Source organism: Corvus moneduloides, chromosome 21 (assembly GCF_009650955.1).
Source record: "Corvus moneduloides isolate bCorMon1 chromosome 21, bCorMon1.pri, whole genome shotgun sequence".
Taxonomy (NCBI): Eukaryota; Metazoa; Chordata; class Aves; order Passeriformes; family Corvidae; genus Corvus; species Corvus moneduloides.
In genome coordinates, this window is record NC_045496.1 from 2,015,328 (window position 1) to 2,034,312 (window position 18,985).

Genomic DNA, 18,985 nt, shown 5'->3' on the forward strand with positions numbered 1-18,985 from the left:
AGTTGTGTGAACTGAAGAGCTTTATTAGAAGTGGCTGGAATACAGAAAACAAATCCCAGAAAACATCGGAGCACACTGGTTCCCTCAGCTAAAGTCTATTACCATCTTCTCTCAAAGTGGGACCAAGAACTCCTGAAAGAAGAGCTTTTTCTTTGTTAAATATTGATTTGGAGTGACACTGACCTTTGCCACGGCATCCTGTACACTTTAATGGATCTCCCCTCATCTCTTTGTCAGGTTCCTGGATATCATGGATTTAATATTCCTCATCCTGCTCCTGAGCCAGCGCTATTAATGGCTCTTGTATCTAGTACTGAAAAAAGCTCTGCTATTTTTCTGAGTACTTGATATGCATCTATTCCTCTATTTTCTCTATTACCCAGTAAGAGAACTCTTTTCCCAGCAGCTGCCACGGTGCTTTTTGATGTGTACAAGCAGCAAAGACTCTTCCCCTGCCTTTCTGCGGGCTCTGGCTGCCTGCTGCCACAGCTCCTTCTCTCCTGGAAAGCTCAGGTGGGATTTCCATCCCACGGAACCCGGGATAAGGTGCTCTGCCCTCTCCAGCAGCAGGATGCATGTGACAGCCGCAATGCCAGTGCCTCACTAGATGGAGCTGGAGGCCCTCGGCTGGCCAAGCGCTCCCAGCCCCGACCCAGCTGCAGCGCTGGGAATTCTCCAGGTGTGGTTTGGCTGCTGGGTCAGTTGATGGTCAGTGGAGTTAAGAGCGTTTTCCCCACTCTTTCCCCGCTGTGGAGCCATCCCAGCACAGCCGGGCACTCAGCTCCCCTCTGCCCGCTGACAGACACCCAGGGCAAGTCCTTCCCCCCAGAAATCCAGAGGGAACACATCCTTTACCTGAGGAGACAGATAAAATGTATTTGTCAAGGAAACATTCCCCTGTAAGGGCAAAAGGGGAAGATGAGAATATCACTAATGGGAAAGGAAAGCTGAGGTAATTCTCACTGTAAGGAGTCTGAAAATACACACAGCAACTTCTGAGTGCTACAAACCTGGAGACCAGATCAGATCCATGTGCATAAGGCACAGCTGCAGGTCCCCAGACCTGGTGCCAGGGGGAGAGTATAACATATCCAGCAAATGACCCTCCCTTTCTAAAGATAAACAGCAAATCATGCTGATTGAGCAGCCTGTAGTACAAACTCCATTTTACTGTCTGGTATTTTTTAACTAGATATGTGTATATATTTTGTATTTTTATTCTTTTTCTTAGTCTCTGAAATAAAATATGTATGGTATTTATCTTTCTCTGGTATGATATCCACAGAACAAATTCCTCCTCTGCTAACGGCACATCCTTAGGAGCCTTTTTTCCAGGGTGAAACTGAAATCAAGCTCAGACTTAAAAAATACATCAGAAAAAGCTGGAATTCTATCCTGGTTGGAGGCCAGATCCTGGCGACTGCCAATACCCTGGTTATGGTGGAAAAGATGATAAAGTGAAGTGGAACAGCAGCTTCCTCCCATGTGATGATAAAGACAAGCAACACGGAGTGTGGAGAACAAGGAGTCAGCTCTGGGGAGATTTAAATTAGGCTCATCCATCATGCTGAACCTTCCTGCAAAGATTCTGCTCTGTCACCACACGCTTTCTTGCAGCACTTTATCCACAGAGGCTATCTGAGGGCAAGGAGGAACTTCCATACTCTGCAATTCCCATCTCTGTCAGCTGGAGGTGTCACCCGGACACAGCACCCAGGACAGAGCTGGGTCTGTCCCCTGTCAGTGAGGGTTGGTTTGGGGCTTTCCTCCAGAACTGACCTGGACAGCTGAGCTACCGAGCAGGCCAGAACAGCTCACTCACATGAAACACCCTGAGGATAAATGAAAACTTCACACACTGTAATTCCCAGGCCATTTCTCCAGCCGTGCATGGTGGCTGCTGGAACAGGTCTGTACTGGTAAAATGCAAATTAAATAAATAAATACTTAATTTATAAGCATGATTCATCAGAGGTTTCATCTTCTACAGCAAAGAAACAGATGTTCTATTGATGACACTTCATTAGAGAGATAAATGGGGTCACACACGTATCTCTGTTCACATCCATCTGCATAATAGACCAAACATTAAGATTTGAATTTCACATGGTGCATGTGGCTCTTGGAGCAGCCTCAGAGAGTCTCAACGCCCAGAGCCAACTCACCCACCTCAGACTGCCTTAACAGCCAAGGAACTCCAACTCTGCTCAGGAAAGCAGAAGGTTGGGATTTAACCGTGGCTATTTAGGAGACAGTTTCATTGGAAACACAAAAGAATACTGGATTTTAAGTCACTGGATGGCAGTGATTTTTGATAGGTATCCACCATAATACAGTATCTGACATGAAGAAGCAACTCAAAGCAGCAGTGACAGCAAACTCTGGAACCACTGTTCTTCCTCCAGGTCCACTTAGGGAGGGTTAGGATTGGGGATAGGTTCAGGGAGAGCTGAGAGGGCTTTTCTGATTTTCCAGATGTTTATGCAGGAGGCCTCAGAGTTCCCCAGCTAACAGAAACAAGTCTCCTTCACTTTAATACGCACTAATAGAAGATAATGCTTACAAACTGAGTGTTATTTTTCCCCCAGATGTTGTGGCTTTGCCATGTGTGGATCTGAGTGTGTGCACAGGCAGCTGTGTCAGGTACATCAGCTCTGCACACCTGGGCAATGCACCCCTGTGCCCTAAATCCAGCTGAGAATCCATCTCTGCTCGCTGCTGTTCCCCATCCATCTCTCCTCTGGCTGCTCAGACTCTCTTAGCAATTGTTTCACTATCAGAAATTGTGGAATATAAATCCTAATTTATTGTGACTGATCCTTTTATTTCCTCTGGGGGTGGGTGGGTTTTTCTGCTCCTCTCCCATAAACCTGCTCTGCAAACACTCGCAGGTGGCAGCTGCACACACTCACTCTGCAGTTTTCAAGCAAACACCACCAGTGCCAAGGAGAGACAAGAAACATTAAAAACCAGTCATGTTTTCACTTCCCAACCTATTTTTGAAATAGGAGGGAGCAGGAGGATGTTCTTACCTACACCAACACTGACATTTGAATTTTCCATCCTAAAAAATATGCCAGAACCATGTTGGAATTCCTCCCTCCACTACTGCCCTGCAGTCACTCTGAGGAGCAAATGGGCACTTGAACAGCAACATTGCAACCCTGCAGAACAATTCAGCAATTTAGTGACCAACATTCACCCTTCTGGGGAGGTTAATGCACCCCATTCCACCCTCTGAAATTTTATTTTGGTGTTCACCCAAATTTCTGCTGATCCTAGAAGCAAAGTTATGTAAATGAACACCAAATGTTCTCACTTCAAACACACCAGCCCCATCAAAATGTGTTCTTGTCTAAGGGTATAAAGGTAATAATTGGTAACCTTTGACTGCTAAAAATGTAAAGGGAAAATATCTTTCATTTAAAACTTGCTCGTTTGGTTACCATGGACACTGCTTAATCATGAAGGATGACTATTACTTGTTCCTATAGAAACCAAGGAGCTTAAGAAGCATCCTGTAATTTAACTCCAGATGCCAAATTTTACACCAGTCCACCTATTACCACATTTGGGTACTTCAGAACAAGCCCAGCCTTGATCTCCGACTCTAAAAGAAATTCAGTGATGCAGAAATGCTGTAAGAAATCAAAAATATGAGCACATAAGGTATAAAAGAAACTTGCACTTCACATAAATTGGTTTCTTCAAAAGGAAACATTAAGTGCTCAGCATCTGAGGATTCCTCTTTCAGTGCAAATGTTAATGAAGCAAAACTTTGTCGTCTTTATTCCTGTTCATGTTCTCCAAGTCCATACAATTGCAGGGCATGTTTTTCCTCCAACTGAATGCTTCAATGCTCAACTTTAGATGAACTTCTGGAGCAATGTGAGAGGCTGGGATTCCTAATGAACCTCCGGGAGCTGACTGTGGTCCCAGCCTGGCTCTCCAAACCAGACCTACTACAAAGACATGCCCCTCATGCAAGGAAAAAACCAATGGACAGCACAAACCTTCCAAATTCAGGCTATGTGTTGCTCTAACCAGTCTTTTAGAGTTTCTGCTTATTAATAAAACCACAACACTTGTCTGGCACTGCTCATCACCTCAAAGCTTTACCTTCAGCACCAAAGAAACATTAGTCAGAATCTCTCTCTCATGTAGGTCTGGAGGAAAAAAGCTTCCAGAAATTACCTGTGGCTGACACTGTTCCTTGACCCTCACCGGCTCTAGGTGGGGAATGGATTCACAGTTCTCAAAGGCCATCTATTTTTACATTCTCTGATGCCCAAAGGGGCCCAAGGGAACTCAGTGTAAAAGCCTGACCCTGAGGCTGCACAAACCAATGACAGGAGTAGGGAGTTCTGGGGCTTGTGCACCTTTTCTAATAAGCATATACACAAACACACAAACAATTAATGTCTAACTAAAATATTCTCTGGAGTGTTGCAAAGGAAAGCAAACTACCCTCAGTAGCGTCTGAGCTGAAAAAAGCAAAACTGATAAAGCCCAAATGAGAATGTTCCCTGACCCAGCTCATTCCCGTCTCTGTTGAGAGCAGAGTGAATTAAAGGATTAGAGAGTGCCTTCAGTGCACTAACTTAGGGGATTAGTGGCACACTAGAAGACCTTCAAGGGAAATACAGGTTTAAAAGCTTTAAAAGGCAGCTCCGTGTCTAAATTGTTTGGACTGCCACAGCTGTAAGGACACAAACTTACTCTAATACATGAGTGATCATGAAAAGTCTGCTGAAAGCCCTCTAAGCATGTTTTTGGATGCAATTCTAGTTTGGACTCAGAGCAGGGTTTTTAACCTCTTTCTCATTTATTACCTATGGCTTGTAGATAAAACCTCATTCTGTATTACTCGAGAGCAAATCTGCTACTTATTTCCTTTCAGAGCAGTCAGCCCCTCCTAGGAACACTGTCAGGGGAAAAGGAGGGTGCTACCAGCAGGAGAGGGCTGTAAACAGAGATAAAGATGAGCAAAAAGAGACAGTGCTCCTCAGAGATTCCCACTGGGGCTTCCCAGGGGAAGTTTTACAACTTGATTCATTTTTGATCTCGTAGGAATTTTTCACAGAGAACACTCACTGAGTGTGGATGTTCCTGCATTTCTGACATGTCTGGAGGAGGTGGGGCAGGTCAGTGTTTGCTGTAGGAGCAAAGGGAGTCAAGGCACTGCTGCCACCTCGCTCCTGCTGAAGGGTCAGTCCAATAATCTTGCCTCAAATAAATTCACTCTAAATTTTTGCTTATTAAAGGGATTCTGAGATTTAAGCATTGTTTAATATCAAAACAATTCCAGAATTCCTCCATCATGCACCACTTCCCAAGTCATTAAATTTAGTCTCGATTTTTACTAGACAATGAAGCATTGAGCAAACACAGCAAAGTCTCAGCTGGAGCACTGCTGCTAAAAATAGCACAGCTGCCAGTGAATATTTCCTATAAACAGCACAGCTTAAAACATTTTGCATATCTTTTCTATGGGCATCTGTCAGCCATGCTGTTAAAATTTCAATGAAAGACTGCAAGACTTCTGTGGTGAAACAGAAAATGCCACAAAAGAGATTTGAAAAACAAAGCAAGAATCATTAAAAAGTGCAAAGCAGGAAGGTCTCCTTTTCCTGGCATTTAAAAGACACCACCCTTGGAAAAAAAAAAAACAACCAAGCCCATTGCTAATATTTATGACTGGGTTCCTCACTTGCCTTCTCCCAGCCCTTAAATGAAAAACAAAGTCCTGCAGAGGTGGAAAGGGAGAAATTCCACATGGCATTCCTTGTCCAATATCACTTTTTGTTAACGTACTGCAGAACAGATTTTCAGCTAGGAAAGATTACTGCGAGGTGAGTGCAATTTCAGTTGGCTTTAAATATAATAAAACCTCCTTAGTTGTTATGTCACTCTGGGACATGCTGGGACAATTTTCCAGTCGCTGCTTCCCCTGTCCCAAGCAAGTGCCTGAACCTCCAAGGTATTGATTATTTGGGTATAAGCTGATCTCTCATTTATCACTTAAAAGGTTTTGATTTCATGAAACAGAGAGAGAAAGACTAAATTCCAGCTGTTTTCAACAGACGTGTATCTGAATAGCCTGTGCTGAGAAAAAAACCCAGCCTGACCTTGGCCTCCCAGCTCAGTGTTTGGTGCACTGAAATTCTGGGCTTTGCTGAAGATCAGTCAGTTTTCGCTTCACAGCAGCCATCAAAGGAAAGGAAGAAGAAAGTCTGTTTAATAAAAATCCTTTTCATAAAACATCTTGAAAAGCATCTGTGATAAACAGAACTCAGAGCAAGACATTTGTGTCTGAGGCTGACAGAGACAGAAGTATCACGAACACTGAACCTTCAAGATCAGGAACTCCAATGTTCTCAAATACTCAGGGCTTTGATGCCAACTTTGATTGCCTACAGAGTTTTACACAAGAAAGCCCTGAAGCCAAAGCTGCATTTGGCTCAGAGATGGGACTGTGAATGGAGCACCCATGAGTGGTTTCTATCAGCAAAGGGAATTTTCAGAACACTTCCCACTGACTCCCATTCCCTCACTGTGTCCATGAGTAAGGAGAAGCAGAGAGACCCTGAAGAAAGCCACAGACCCAAGTGCAGCCACAAGCAGGTGTTGCTGTCCCCGAAAATTTTCCTTTTCCCCTCAATGCCTCCCAAGCACCTTCCACTACATGAGATGGATCACCTGGGAATAATCATAATTACTGCCACGATTCCTCCCACAGTCCCACACATCTCTGAGCTGAGCAGATGGCCCAGGGGTTCTGCAGGTAGTTTTTTTATCTAGCTAATGTTTACCTGCAGCATGTCCTGACTCTCTGTGGAGGGCAGAGCCGGGGGTTTCAGGCACTGCCCTCATTCCAGCAGAGATTAACAGTACAGTGAAGCCTGAATGCTTTACCAACTCTCAAACAGCCATGGTTTAAACGTGCTGGAGGCAGGATCCCATCAGCCTCCTCAGAGCAGCCCTCCCCTCCTGCTCAGCTCTGCTCTCCCCACCAGCGTCACTGTTCAGATATTCCAGCCTGTCCCAAAGGCACAGAGTGACAAACACACCGAAATGTGATGAATGTGTTAAAGGCACCAGGGCTGACCAGACAGCTCCAGAACAGAGGATGCCATCACATGAACCATTGAACAAGCTGCTGTCACTGCCATCAGCTCAGTCCTGGACGTTTTTGCACACGCTGCAGCAGATTGGCTCCATCTGGAGTCCCAACACAAAGCTCTCCCCTCCTTCCCTTAGATCCTTGCACAGAAAATGCAAACTCTGCTCACTTTGCCCAGCTAAAAGCACCACAGCAGCACTTTCCTGAGGGAGTGGCTCTCTCTGCACCTCAGGAAGCAAAACCCATTTCCCAAACTGGGTCTCAGCCCTCACAGAGCCGTGCAAGCTGTAACCCCAGCCTGACTTTTCCTGCTGTTCCTGGGGCAGGATGGGCTCCGTCCCTCCATCCCTACCAAGGGCTGGCAGCAGCAGCAGCAGTGTCAGAAGGGCAGGTGTGGGTGGGTGGCAGTGCCTCTGGGGGGAGAGTGGGCTGTGGCAGCATGTAAATACATGTTTTCAAACACAACTCCTGTGTGTTCAGAACCTGGTGAATACAAAGCAGAGGGGGCTGGAAGAGGGCTCTGACTCACAGCAAACTGGCAGCACCTCAGACTCCTGGGTGCTCCAGCCTGAGCTCCAGCACCAGGCATTCATCATCTGGGATAGAGGGAGCACAGGGAATGGTCCCACATGGGGACAGGGATCCTGTGCCAGCAGAGATCTCCTCCTCCCTGGTAAATGTGTAAGGATTGCCCGACCCCCAGCCGGCTCCTGGTCCAAAAGCATGCTGAGCATCTGACATCCCTTGGAAAAGATCAACTTCCAGGTATCACTGCTCCTCCAGCAGAGCCACAGGCTCACCTGGGCCCTGTGGGGATCTTGGCAAAGGGTCCAGAGACTGCAGAGTGCAACAACTGCCAAGAGGATGTCTGGGAAACACACATGTGGCAAACCAGACATTGCCAATTCCTGTGAAGTAACTCCAGCACGCCTGAATTTATGGCAACCTCCCACTAAGGATTCCTGATCTCCGAGTATCCCAGCCAGAGACAGCAAACTCCACTGTGCATCAGCCTTTGAGGAGGGGGCCCTCAGCTCCATGCTTCCTCCAGACTTGCAGGGTTTGGAATTCAACACTACATCACCCCCCAAGATCTAGAACTTCATTCTGATTTCTGCATTTTCCACAGCCCCCAGACCCCTACAGCCTCCTGTTCATCGTTCTTCCAGTGGAAACAAAACTGTCAAGGAGTGTTCCTGTTGCGTTATTCCAGTACTTCCATCACCCTGCCCAGCCTGGACCAAGCTCCCCTCTGAGCCACTGCGTGGCCTGGCTGCGTGACACCACCACTGCACAACAAAAACCTATCAAAAATAAAGAGAAAATTCTCATGCAGCTTTGCAAATCTCTTTCAGATCTACAGATAAGAGGAGCTCAGCTAGTGCTGAGAGGCAGGAATCCCAGAGAGAAACACAAAATACTCCAGGAGAGATCAACAGCAACAAGATTTCAGCTGGTTCAAATCCAATTTCTTACAAACTTTCGGGCTGATTCCCATTTCTATCAAATCTGCCTGTATATTCCTCGTGTTCCTGACAAATTATGCCATTAAGTTCACATTGGGTTACCTAAAAGAAACTAAACACATTTAGTTTGTCACAGTAACTGAAATGACAGTAAAATATTTTGGTTTTGTGCAGCACACAAATAAAGAGGGAAAGGGAACTGGGACATGTTTGGGAGTTTACAAATGCTCCTCCCTGACAGGCAAAACAACAAAAAAAATAATGCAAAGAAAACCGCTGTCTGCTTAAAGGAAAAGCTGAAGCTCAGGGACTGATTCAGCTTCCTATTGTTTTCTCAGCAGTGATTCAAAATCCTTAAAATTGTCCTGAGTGCCAGGAAAAGAGGAAAGGGGACATTGCACTGAGCTAAATCTCGCAGTGCTAAAGTTGAGTTTAAAATCTACTTCGTAAATCAGAATTAACTGCAGTGAGACAAGTCCAAGCCTGGATTTGCACAGACACCTGATGCAAAGTTGCAGTTGTGCTTTTTACTCACACAATAAGAAGAAAAAAAGGAATTATTTTCAGTTAATGGCTTTGATTAAGCTCACAGCATGATAAATATATCAGGACTGCTGCACTGGAGGGCAAACACAACCCTCTTTCCTCCTTTCTGAAAAAATTCAATAGGAAAACACTCCCAGACTCCCACTTTTTGGCTGCTTTAAGAACAGGCAAAAGACCCAATAAACAGTTATTTCACACTAGAAGAGAAAGGCAGAATAGCTTATTTTAAAAATGCAACTGGGTCAGGAACTGCCTCCAGTAGAAGGAATGGGCTGCCTGTGCCCTACAGAAAGATTCCTCTGTGGACCTCCCTCCTGCTGATGAGGACAAATAGGCCCTTTTAGAGCAGGATTTTTAAAAGTGCAAAGTGATTTGGGGCTTCAAGTCCCACAGGTTTCTGCAATGCCTTGGGAGCACAGTCTTTAGGCTCTTTGGAAAATCCTACCCCTAAACTGTTCTCAGCTTTGTCATCTCAACCCCCTGGTGACACTCGGCTCATGAAGAACAAGAAGTTCCAGCAATACATCTCTGCAGAGAGACACCATCTCCTAGGCACGGCTTTTCAAAGCTCTGTAAGCATCAATTAGGCCTCCAAACATCTCGGAAAAGTAGTTACCTTAATTACACAAAACTGAAAAGCTGACCCGTGGTTAGCTGGAACGCCTGGGTTAGTGACACCACACGGGGTGTTAGAGCAGCCACGCCTGCCCCGAGTCCCTCGCACACTGACCTTGTGCAGAGCCCGACCCGCTCCCGGGGCGCGGGGCCACTGCCCATCCTCGCCCGGCTCATCCTCACCTACCTACGGCGCTACCTGGCAGCGGCAATTAAAGAGAACTGTGGTTGCAATTACCCCTGCTAAGCCTGTTCCGGCTGCGGGATCTGCTTCGCTGTCTCTGAAGTCGTGACCTCCGGAGCAGTCGGTAGTAGTAAGACGGTCTCCCGGAACTTTTCCTGCTGTTCATGGACATTTTTGGATCTATTTTACACATACACACATGCAGGCACAGGTTCGCTCTCCCCTCTGGCACAGGAGCAAAACAGTCCCAGCGTTTTAATGAACTGGAGGGTGGTTCTTTGGAGTGGAAAGGGAGAGGGGGGAAGAGGAACTCTTCACCTGACACATTTAAAAAGAAAAACAACGAGAAGAAAACATAAAAGAGAGAGAGAGACGGAAAAAAAGCACGCGGCACCGGAGTGCATGTCTCAGCTGAGGGAGGACTCGCAGCGAGCAAGATAAACTGTGCTAACAACTCCTGCCCCCAAAAAGATAAGCCTGCTGGAGTAGTAATAGGAAGCCAGAGCTGGCCTGGGCTCCTGAAACGTGAAGCATAGGCTGGAAGAAATCCTGGACTGGATCCTCTCCGCCAGACAGCATCATCTGATCAAAGTGTCCCGGAACAATTCCCAGCTCCCTGCGCAGCGCGGCCCGGCGGCCTCGGCTCCGGCCGCCCTCGCCTGTCCCGAGCAGCAGCCCCGAGCAGCAGCCCCGAGCAGCAGCCCATCGCCGGGAGGAGGCTGCGGCTCTGCTGCAGGAGGGATCTGGGAAACGCTGCGTTGGGGAAGGGGATAATGATTTCCTGGCCATGGGACACATGTTAATAATCATCATGGAGCAAAAGCCCCGGAAAATAAAGTGAAATTTGAGAGGGGAAAACTTTAATTAGAAGTTGAATGAACAGAGCTCCAGACTCCCCTGGAGGCCCATTTCCTTTCAACATTCAAACTGAGTTATAGCACATCCCGCAAATTAGAGAAAGGGCCTATTTACCATTTGGGTCCTGATGACAGCGAAGATTCTGCCTCCGGCTCATATTGCTCCATAAAATTACATTTCAGTGGGCAGAATTAACACTTAAGGCCATGGAAGAAAATAAAATTAAAAAAATATATTAAACAGATAAAAAATTTCACTCCACATTTACCATTTCAAAAGGTCAGAAGTGAATTGTCAAGAATCCTGCACCTAAGCTTCCTCCCTTGCTGGCACAAAAACGACTCTGAAGGAAGAGTGGCAGAAACATTTCAGAGACCCAGAATGGTGGCCAAGAACTTAATGTGTGGCTGCTGCTTCTCCCAGGCTGGCAGGTAACAGAGAAACCTCATCTGAGTAGGATGAGCTGCAAAACAACATCTGCACAATAACTTTCTGTGTTGTGTCCTCGTTTTGTCATTTTTCCCAGACTTCTGTGCAAATTTATCTTTGTGGTGTCTTATGACCAGACACGGGCTTGGCTGTGGATGAGCCCCGCTCCCCTGTCAGCCGGAGCTTCTGCAGAGGTTGGAAAGCTTCCTTGGATTATCTTGTGTTGTACCTCCAGTAACAAGAGGCAGAAACGATTCCAGTTCAGCAACCACACCAGGACAGGAGTCCCTTCCCTAGCACCAACCATCCTCCCCAATTTTAGGATTTCACACATTTTGGCAGTCACGGAAAACATCAGAATTCTACACAACCTGTGCTTCCTACTTCCATCGAGAAGTAAACCCACACCGTGTGTCAGCTAAGAAAGGCTCTGCTAGGAGGAAAACCCAAGTCTGGCTCTTCCCCGAAGTCCATGCCTGGTTTTGAGGCCACACGTGAGGAATTCGGCGCCAGCTTTCAGGCAGTGCAGGAACGAGCAATCGGGAGGGCAGCGACAAGTTCAGGTCAAGGAGGCAGATCCCAGCTGGACAGCGGAGGCTCCCTGCCCCGGGAGGGGGATGCTGCACCGGGACATCGCTCTGCGCTTCCACCGGCCCTCACCACATCCCACAGCAGACCCCGGCAAAAAGGAAAAGCCTTCGCTTACTGCACATCTGCGCTCTTCTTCTTAGCCAGAATAATTTTTTTTTTCATATTTGGGTACATAAAAAAAATAAAAATACAGGGACAACTTTAACCGTTTTCCAGACGACCAGAGACTCATCCTGTGCAGCTGATTCAATTCCCAAATGGAGCTGAGAACATCCAGAATACAGTGATGGGAAAGGCTGAAAATACTGACGTCTGGTTAAAGATTTGCTGTAGACAAGCACCCAAATATTCAGGTGTCTCTCTGCAATTTTGTGTCATAATAACTGGGATGAAAGCTCTGAAGAGAGTCTTCTACAATTATGCTTTTATCACTAGAATGTCTTTAAAACGGCCTATCCAATTTACTTTTGTCATTCCCAACAGCAAAAAAAAAAGGCACTGACAGAAATGAAAGTTTGAACAAAACCATTTTAAAAGCTTACCCAAATTCATGTGATCTGAAAGGGGAAGGTTTGATTTTGCTTAACTGGAGCCAAGTGACTCATGCTCAAAGCACTGGGGATTCGGGAGAGGCGGGTGCTGGGGATGTCCCCAAGCTCTGAGGGAATGTGAGGTGGGAATGCTTGGGGATTTTTATTTTTCATCAGCCTAGTACCTTCAGAAACAATCATTCAGGTGACCACGAAGCAGGAGAAGTTAATGAGGGACTATAAACTATTCTGACAAGAGAAAGCAGAAAGCAGCCCTATGTAAAAGCAAAAATAAATGGTTGGGAGTTGTGTTCCAGTTTTGCCAGCTTGGCTCTGTCTCTTATTTAACAAGGTTTTTGAAGACTTTAACTTCAGATGCTACAGAGCAGCAGGCAGGAAAATGAACAACCCACCTGGGGGGATGTGACTGGGCCAGACCTTCCCAATTAATACACACTGCTCTGTTTTCTTCTTTCTTTACTACTTTTTTTTTCTCTTTTTTGAAAGCCACACCCTGACACAAATGCTCTGTGTACAGCGGAATCTGCCACTCACAAACGTGGGATTATGAACTGCTCAGGAAAGCTGACAACATTAAATCTCTGTCTCTAAAATAACACATCCCAGTCTGGCTGCTCCCTCCAAAAGGCAGCTGGATGAGCTCAGTCACGGGGATCTGCTGGATCTTTCAGGAAGAAGAGCAATTGGAGATAAATGTAGCAGTGATTTTTGGGGTGTTAACTCCTCCTCCCCAACACTGAGCACAAACCTAACCCATGGAATTAAAGACAATTAAATATATACCAAACTGTGGTAGAACATCCAGTCTGAGGCACCACTGGGCTTTAGCACAGAACTCGGCACCCAGGGCTGACCTGGGTGTCACCCACTGCTGTCACCCTGCCCTTAAACCTTCCTAAACCCAGATCCCTCTGAGTTTATGGCAAGGAACATGAATTCCTTATACTGAAGGTGAAAGTTTCCGTGCTCTTTCAGTGGGGTCCAGTCCAGCCCCAACCCCCCGATTTGGACAGGTCTGAGAACGTCCTGACTTGTTCACACATGGAATTCATGGCCTCTGAATTCAGGCTGCCTTCTGAGACAGCAGCTTCAGGGATTTCATTTCAGTTTCCCAGACCCCTTTCATAAAGAACTGAAGCTTTCAAAACTTAGCAAACAACCTGAACCAAACAACAAGAAAAGGTTTTGGTTGGGCCAGCAGAGAGGAGTGGCGGGTATCAGCTGAATTTCTAATTTGCATTAGGCCAATGAACTGCAGACAGACCATCAAGAAATTGAATCAAAATCAGACTGCAACCCCAATTTCCCTGTCACATGCAACCCCCCTGGGCCTGAAGAAGGATCAAATTCCTCCTGAAGTCAGAGGGAAAAGGAGGAAAGGCAAATCTGTGCAAACTATCTCTTTTACAACACAAGAGAAACAGTGGTTCTGTCGGTGCTCCCAGACACTCCCAGCGTGTGCCTGCCTGAATTTGTTCACAAGTCCATTGCAGACTCCAGTCCAGCACACTCTGAAGATTTCCAGGCAGGGATACATCAGCTCATAAGCAGAGCCAGGGACGAAGGTAATTTCCTTTGTGTGAGGATAACTTAACTTTCAATTCAGCCGTACCCACACCTAAATCTTCGGTGACTTACTTGTTTGAAGACCTATGAAGGAAAGTTTCATACACACAACTAAAGTAAACCACTTCCTTTTAGTATTTTAACAGAACATGATGATTATTTTAAGAGTGCACATAGGCAAATTCATTTCCTTACTACTTTAGGTAGAATGTAGCAGCTTCTTGAGAGCACTGCAACAAAACGATCCATAGACTGGGGATCAAAATGAGAAGAAATACACATTTACTTTAAATTTAGGCAGAGAATTCACCGCTCTCCATTTATTCAATGGTGTCAGCACTACCACAACACTATGGATTACTCTTGCTGTGTGTATGGGGATGAAATCCAAATGTAAATGAAAGGGAGTCATTATACATAGTATAGATATTTAATGATATTAATGAGCAGAAAAAGCAGTGCCATATGAAAAAGCAAGAGGAAAAATGTACATCTGAATAATGAAATATTAAATAGGTGTTCAGGCGGTCTCCTGGAAGTTAAACCAGGACATGAATTCTTTCAGCATCACTGTTCCCTCCATGCAGACTGTGCCTGTTGTTTACTGTCATTATGGTCATTATATATTTACAATGGTGGGGCCAGAGATGCAAAGAAGGATCAACGCCCCATTGTTTTGGGATCTGCATAACCACCAATTAAGAGCTGACTCCTCATGCACAGCACTTATGATCTAAGGAAATGCAGAGTATTGCACAAACTGCAGTAATGAAGTTCCCAAGCCCATTCTATGACTGGAGAAGTGAAGCCACGAGCGATTTATTCAGCACCACGTGGGAAGGCTGGGGCAGAGCGAGGCAGATACCCTGCACCCCTTATCCTTGACCAAAGAACAAATGGAGCTTCCCCACTCTCCTGAGACAAGCCCCTTGGGATGAGTAAGTATTAAACGTAATCATATCTTTTTTTCCTACAGTGTCTTTTGTCCACCAGAGCACCGAGGCTTCTGCATATTTGCTTCTGCAAATACTTGTTCAGTTTAATGTACTTAAAACACATGAACTTCCTCTTTTTCACTCAGGTAAAAAAAAAATCTAAAGAATGTGCCCAGTATTAAGCGGGAAAGTCAGTTATTTGCTTCTAAATTATAATGTCCTGATTTTAAGAAAGAGTCATAATATATTTTTTAAATGTGAATGAAAGAATTTCTCAAATATCACTATCCAAAAAGGAATTGAGAGAAAAACCCTCCAATTCCCAACAAGCTCAGTTTTGGATCGCATTTAATTTCTGCAACTGCCTGATGGGAATTCACAACACCCTGGATCCCAAGAGGCCAGCAGGAGGTGGCCAAGCACGTTATCCTCGTGCTCTGTGTTAAACACACGCAGAGGTGCAGACGGGAAGGGTCTCTGTCCCCAGGCAGGGCACGGAGCACGGAGAGCCGGCATGTCTGAGAACCGCGGAGACGCTTCCTGTGCCCACGATGAACTCCAGGAACAGCAGAGAAACAGCAGAGAAACAGCAGAGAAACACCGAGCCTGACCTCAGAGCACAACACATTTCCTGCCCACTTCCCAGCAGAACAATAGAGCTAAAGAACATCAGCTTCTCAAATCAGCTTTCAGCAAGCTGGGGGAGACCAAAACAAAATCACTCCACTTGCTCTACTGCCACGTACTCCTGATGGTAAAGAACACTCCACTCAGGTACACAGGTTTATGACCTGGCTGGTCATGACACTAATAAAATTTACAAAGTCAAAATCGATCTTAAGATTTTTGCTAAATTTCCACAGACCTAATGAAGCAATTAAACACACAGAGTCCAACACAGATGGAAGAAGAAACTTCTACCAGAATCAAACATCCTGTGCTTCAGACCAGCCTGCTCCTTTCAACAGGAGGAAAAACCCAGGAGAGTGAAGTCTCCATTGTACAGCAAAAGTTCCAAACTAAAAAGAAAAATCTTGTACAAATCCCTAAATCAAACAAAGTCCCTCAGACATGACTGGGAGCTGCACAACACTTCCCAGCACTGTGTGTCTTCCACGCCGAGCTGCTGGCAGGAAGTATTTGTTTAAGGGGGACTGCTCTTTCCAAAAATCCCTTATTACTAAAATAAAATGTTATCAGTGATTCACTGAGTGATTAACAGGGTAACTTCAGCTCTGGGTTTCCCAAGATGTCCCATTTCCTTCTCCAAGACAAAACTGGAGCAGTTCTCTGCCATGACCCTGGAGGGGCTCGAAAGGGACCTCAAAATCTCACCTGGTCCAACCTTCAGTGGGAAGGGAGCCCAGGTGATGATCTTTCCTATCTGCACATTTAAATAATCAAAACCCACATCACCTCTAGGTTAAGAACCTAATTATTAGATGTAATAACAAATTATTGTAAGAAACTACATAATCTGCATTGACCTTGATCAAAATATTCATATAACAAAATAAATTAACTCCTAAAAATATTTTTACTTTGTATTTCAGCAGTAAACTTGCTGTTATGTTGCTGCAGGGAAAGAGTTGATAAAAGTCTGGCATCACTGACTTTCTGTGCCAGATTTATGGGTTATTATTAGCAGAAGGCTCAGCTACTTATTGTGAGTTCTGTTTCAATGGCTTTCCAATGTGGCGTGCTAAAAGGTCAGGGAAAAAACCATGAACCTTTCAGAAAGTTGCTGCAGGGCATCACTCTCCTTGCTTGCGTGGAAGTTGAGTCTGTTCTAACTCAAGGTGGGGAGGAGAGAAGGGTTTTACAGGTGTTGCAGAGCCCAGGAACTCCCTCTGTGCACAGACAACTTCTCCCAGTCTCAGGAATGCAGTGGGCTCCAGGGAAGCAGCCGCCTTCCCTCCCCTCCTGATGCCATCCGGACACCTGAGGCTCCCCCAGCAGCAAGAATCAGCCCCCGGGGTGTTTAATCTCATGACAACATCCAATGAACGAAGCATCTCTGCTGGCAAGTGAAATGAAAGATTAACTTGATTACACATGCTATGTAAAACTTATTTCCTGATTAATTAATAGATTAGGCACTTCCAATTCATGTTTAAATGCCCGATAATGATCTCACGCTCATATAACAAATCACTGATTTATATACACACAATCTAAACTTCATTTTTCATGTGACAGATTATTTTCTTCCTTTCCTTGCCACAAAATTTGCAAACTCCACTGCAAATACAGTTGCTCGTTTCACTTGCTTTTTGGCATCAGATGACTCAACCAAGGAATATTTTGGCAAGAATGATCTTTAGCCATCTTCCTTATCAGGCTGACATGACAGTGTGGCACAGAAAACACCCTCTGTTTTAAAAGAATTCCCTGGTAACAAGTTGAAAAATGAAAATGTAGCTATTGTTTTTGAAGAGGGCTTTACAAAAGCAACTGGAAATCCTGCAATCAGTTTTTAAATACCATTGTGAGGGTGGTTTATTTAAATTTACGTTTTTCCTTCTGGCACAACAACACAGGGCTGCCCTGAGAGATGTTATTGTCTGAGTGCAGCTGATTGCAAAATGTGGAGAGCCTCCTTCAAACAACAGAAATATGAAAAACACCCCATGAGCAAAGCAAGGGCTGGGATGTTTTGAAATGTGGAACCTCAGGGCATCCAACACCTCCAGTGCCTGAGTTCCCTGGGAATTCTCACCCTGCTGGGTCGGTACCTCACCAGTCCTGTGCAGGAACTGGGTGATGATCAGATAAAGGACACTCCAAATGAAAATAATAGAGAATGTCTAGCAAGGCACACAGTGCCCAATAATGCTCCTTTACTGCAGCATCAGTCCAAATTGATTTTTTTCTGCTTATCTTCCTACTTTTTCATACAGATCTTTCACTCACAAGTGTATGTAGTCTATATGTTCCCATTCCACTAACACGCCCATTATATTTTTAGAGAGAAAAGGCTACTAAAAAAACCTCTTCCTACTGAATTTATATCCTTTATTCTTCTAGTATACTCATTTTTACTGGATTAACAAGTCTAACTCTTTCCTTTGAGCCCCTGCAAAGGCCTATCCAATAGCAGCTTGTCTTCACATCCTCAGACATCCACGTGGCAGCAGTCCTGGATGACCTGGCTTGCAGGGTTTGTACAACTCATTAGTCAAAATGCCACACTGACGGAAAGAAGGCAAAGTTTGTCTGTTTGGTGTTTTATCTAAAACAGTTGGGTGGCCTCAAAGCAATTCTGGGAGGAGACACAAAGAGTAGCTCCTAACTGACACAGCTCATGCTTGGTGATGAATGGCTTTGCAGGAATCATCCTCCCACTTCCCTCTCCTCCACCCTAAAACAGAACTTCATTGCTGACCCCTTTGCTGACCCTCCCAGAGGGTACATCTGAGGTAAACACTGGGAAAAGAGAACAACAGCCAGGCAGGGCAGAGCACTGCCCAGCACTGGGGATGGGGCATCACGTGCACTGTGCAGACATTCCTTGTGTTTTCATTAGGGAAGAAAATGCAAACACCTGCTACAACTCCGAGTGCAGGATTTCAAAACAAATTCTACAAAGAATGAAGAGTTCAGTGGGACTTTGATATAAAACATGACCGAGTCTGCAGCCCCTAAACAATGCACAGATACCTCGACACAGATCTAGATCTATTTATCTCCGAGAAGAAACGACCCCTCCACACTGCCCAGCTCCCACCAGGAGTCCCGGCAGGATGCAGCCTCACTGCTCAAACTACACTGTCAATCTTTGCTAATCTTGGCCTAACTCAAAACTCTACTTATCTTTTCCTTTCTAAATCATCCCCAGGATAAGACTAGAATCTCTTTTGAAATGTAAAGGTTCTATAATAAAATTTAGAAAGCACATATGGTACAAATATCAAGCGTGAACATCTCTTCCCATCTTGTACGTTTCAAAGCCTGTGCAAACAGCACTTTTCCCTGGTTTTGATCATGCAGCCAAAATGAGTCATCTGTGAACAATTATGGCTCTGGCAGGGGCCTGACTGTTGGAGAATGAAAGGAAACACTTTATTATTGAAATGATCAGTATGCCAAGCTGAGCGGCAACTGCAGAGAATGTTAAGAGT

At 45.2% G+C, this 18,985-nt stretch overlaps 1 protein-coding gene across 4 annotated transcripts in view; it reads right to left on the reverse strand.

The window, feature by feature from the left end:
* The window catches only part of DAB2IP (DAB2 interacting protein), a 164,031-nt gene that overhangs the window by 121,840 nt on the left and 23,206 nt on the right, over window positions 1-18,985 (reverse strand). Inside the window, exon 1 of one of the 4 annotated variants that reach the window (XM_032130677.1) lies at window positions 9,989-10,368. The exons of the other annotated variants lie outside the window; for them this stretch is intronic. Coding sequence (XP_031986568.1) covers window positions 9,989-10,127 — 139 coding nt within the window. The 5' untranslated portion in view covers window positions 10,128-10,368. Of the gene's footprint in view, window positions 1-9,988; window positions 10,369-18,985 lie in introns of those variants that run through there. 4 annotated transcript variants of the gene reach the window in all.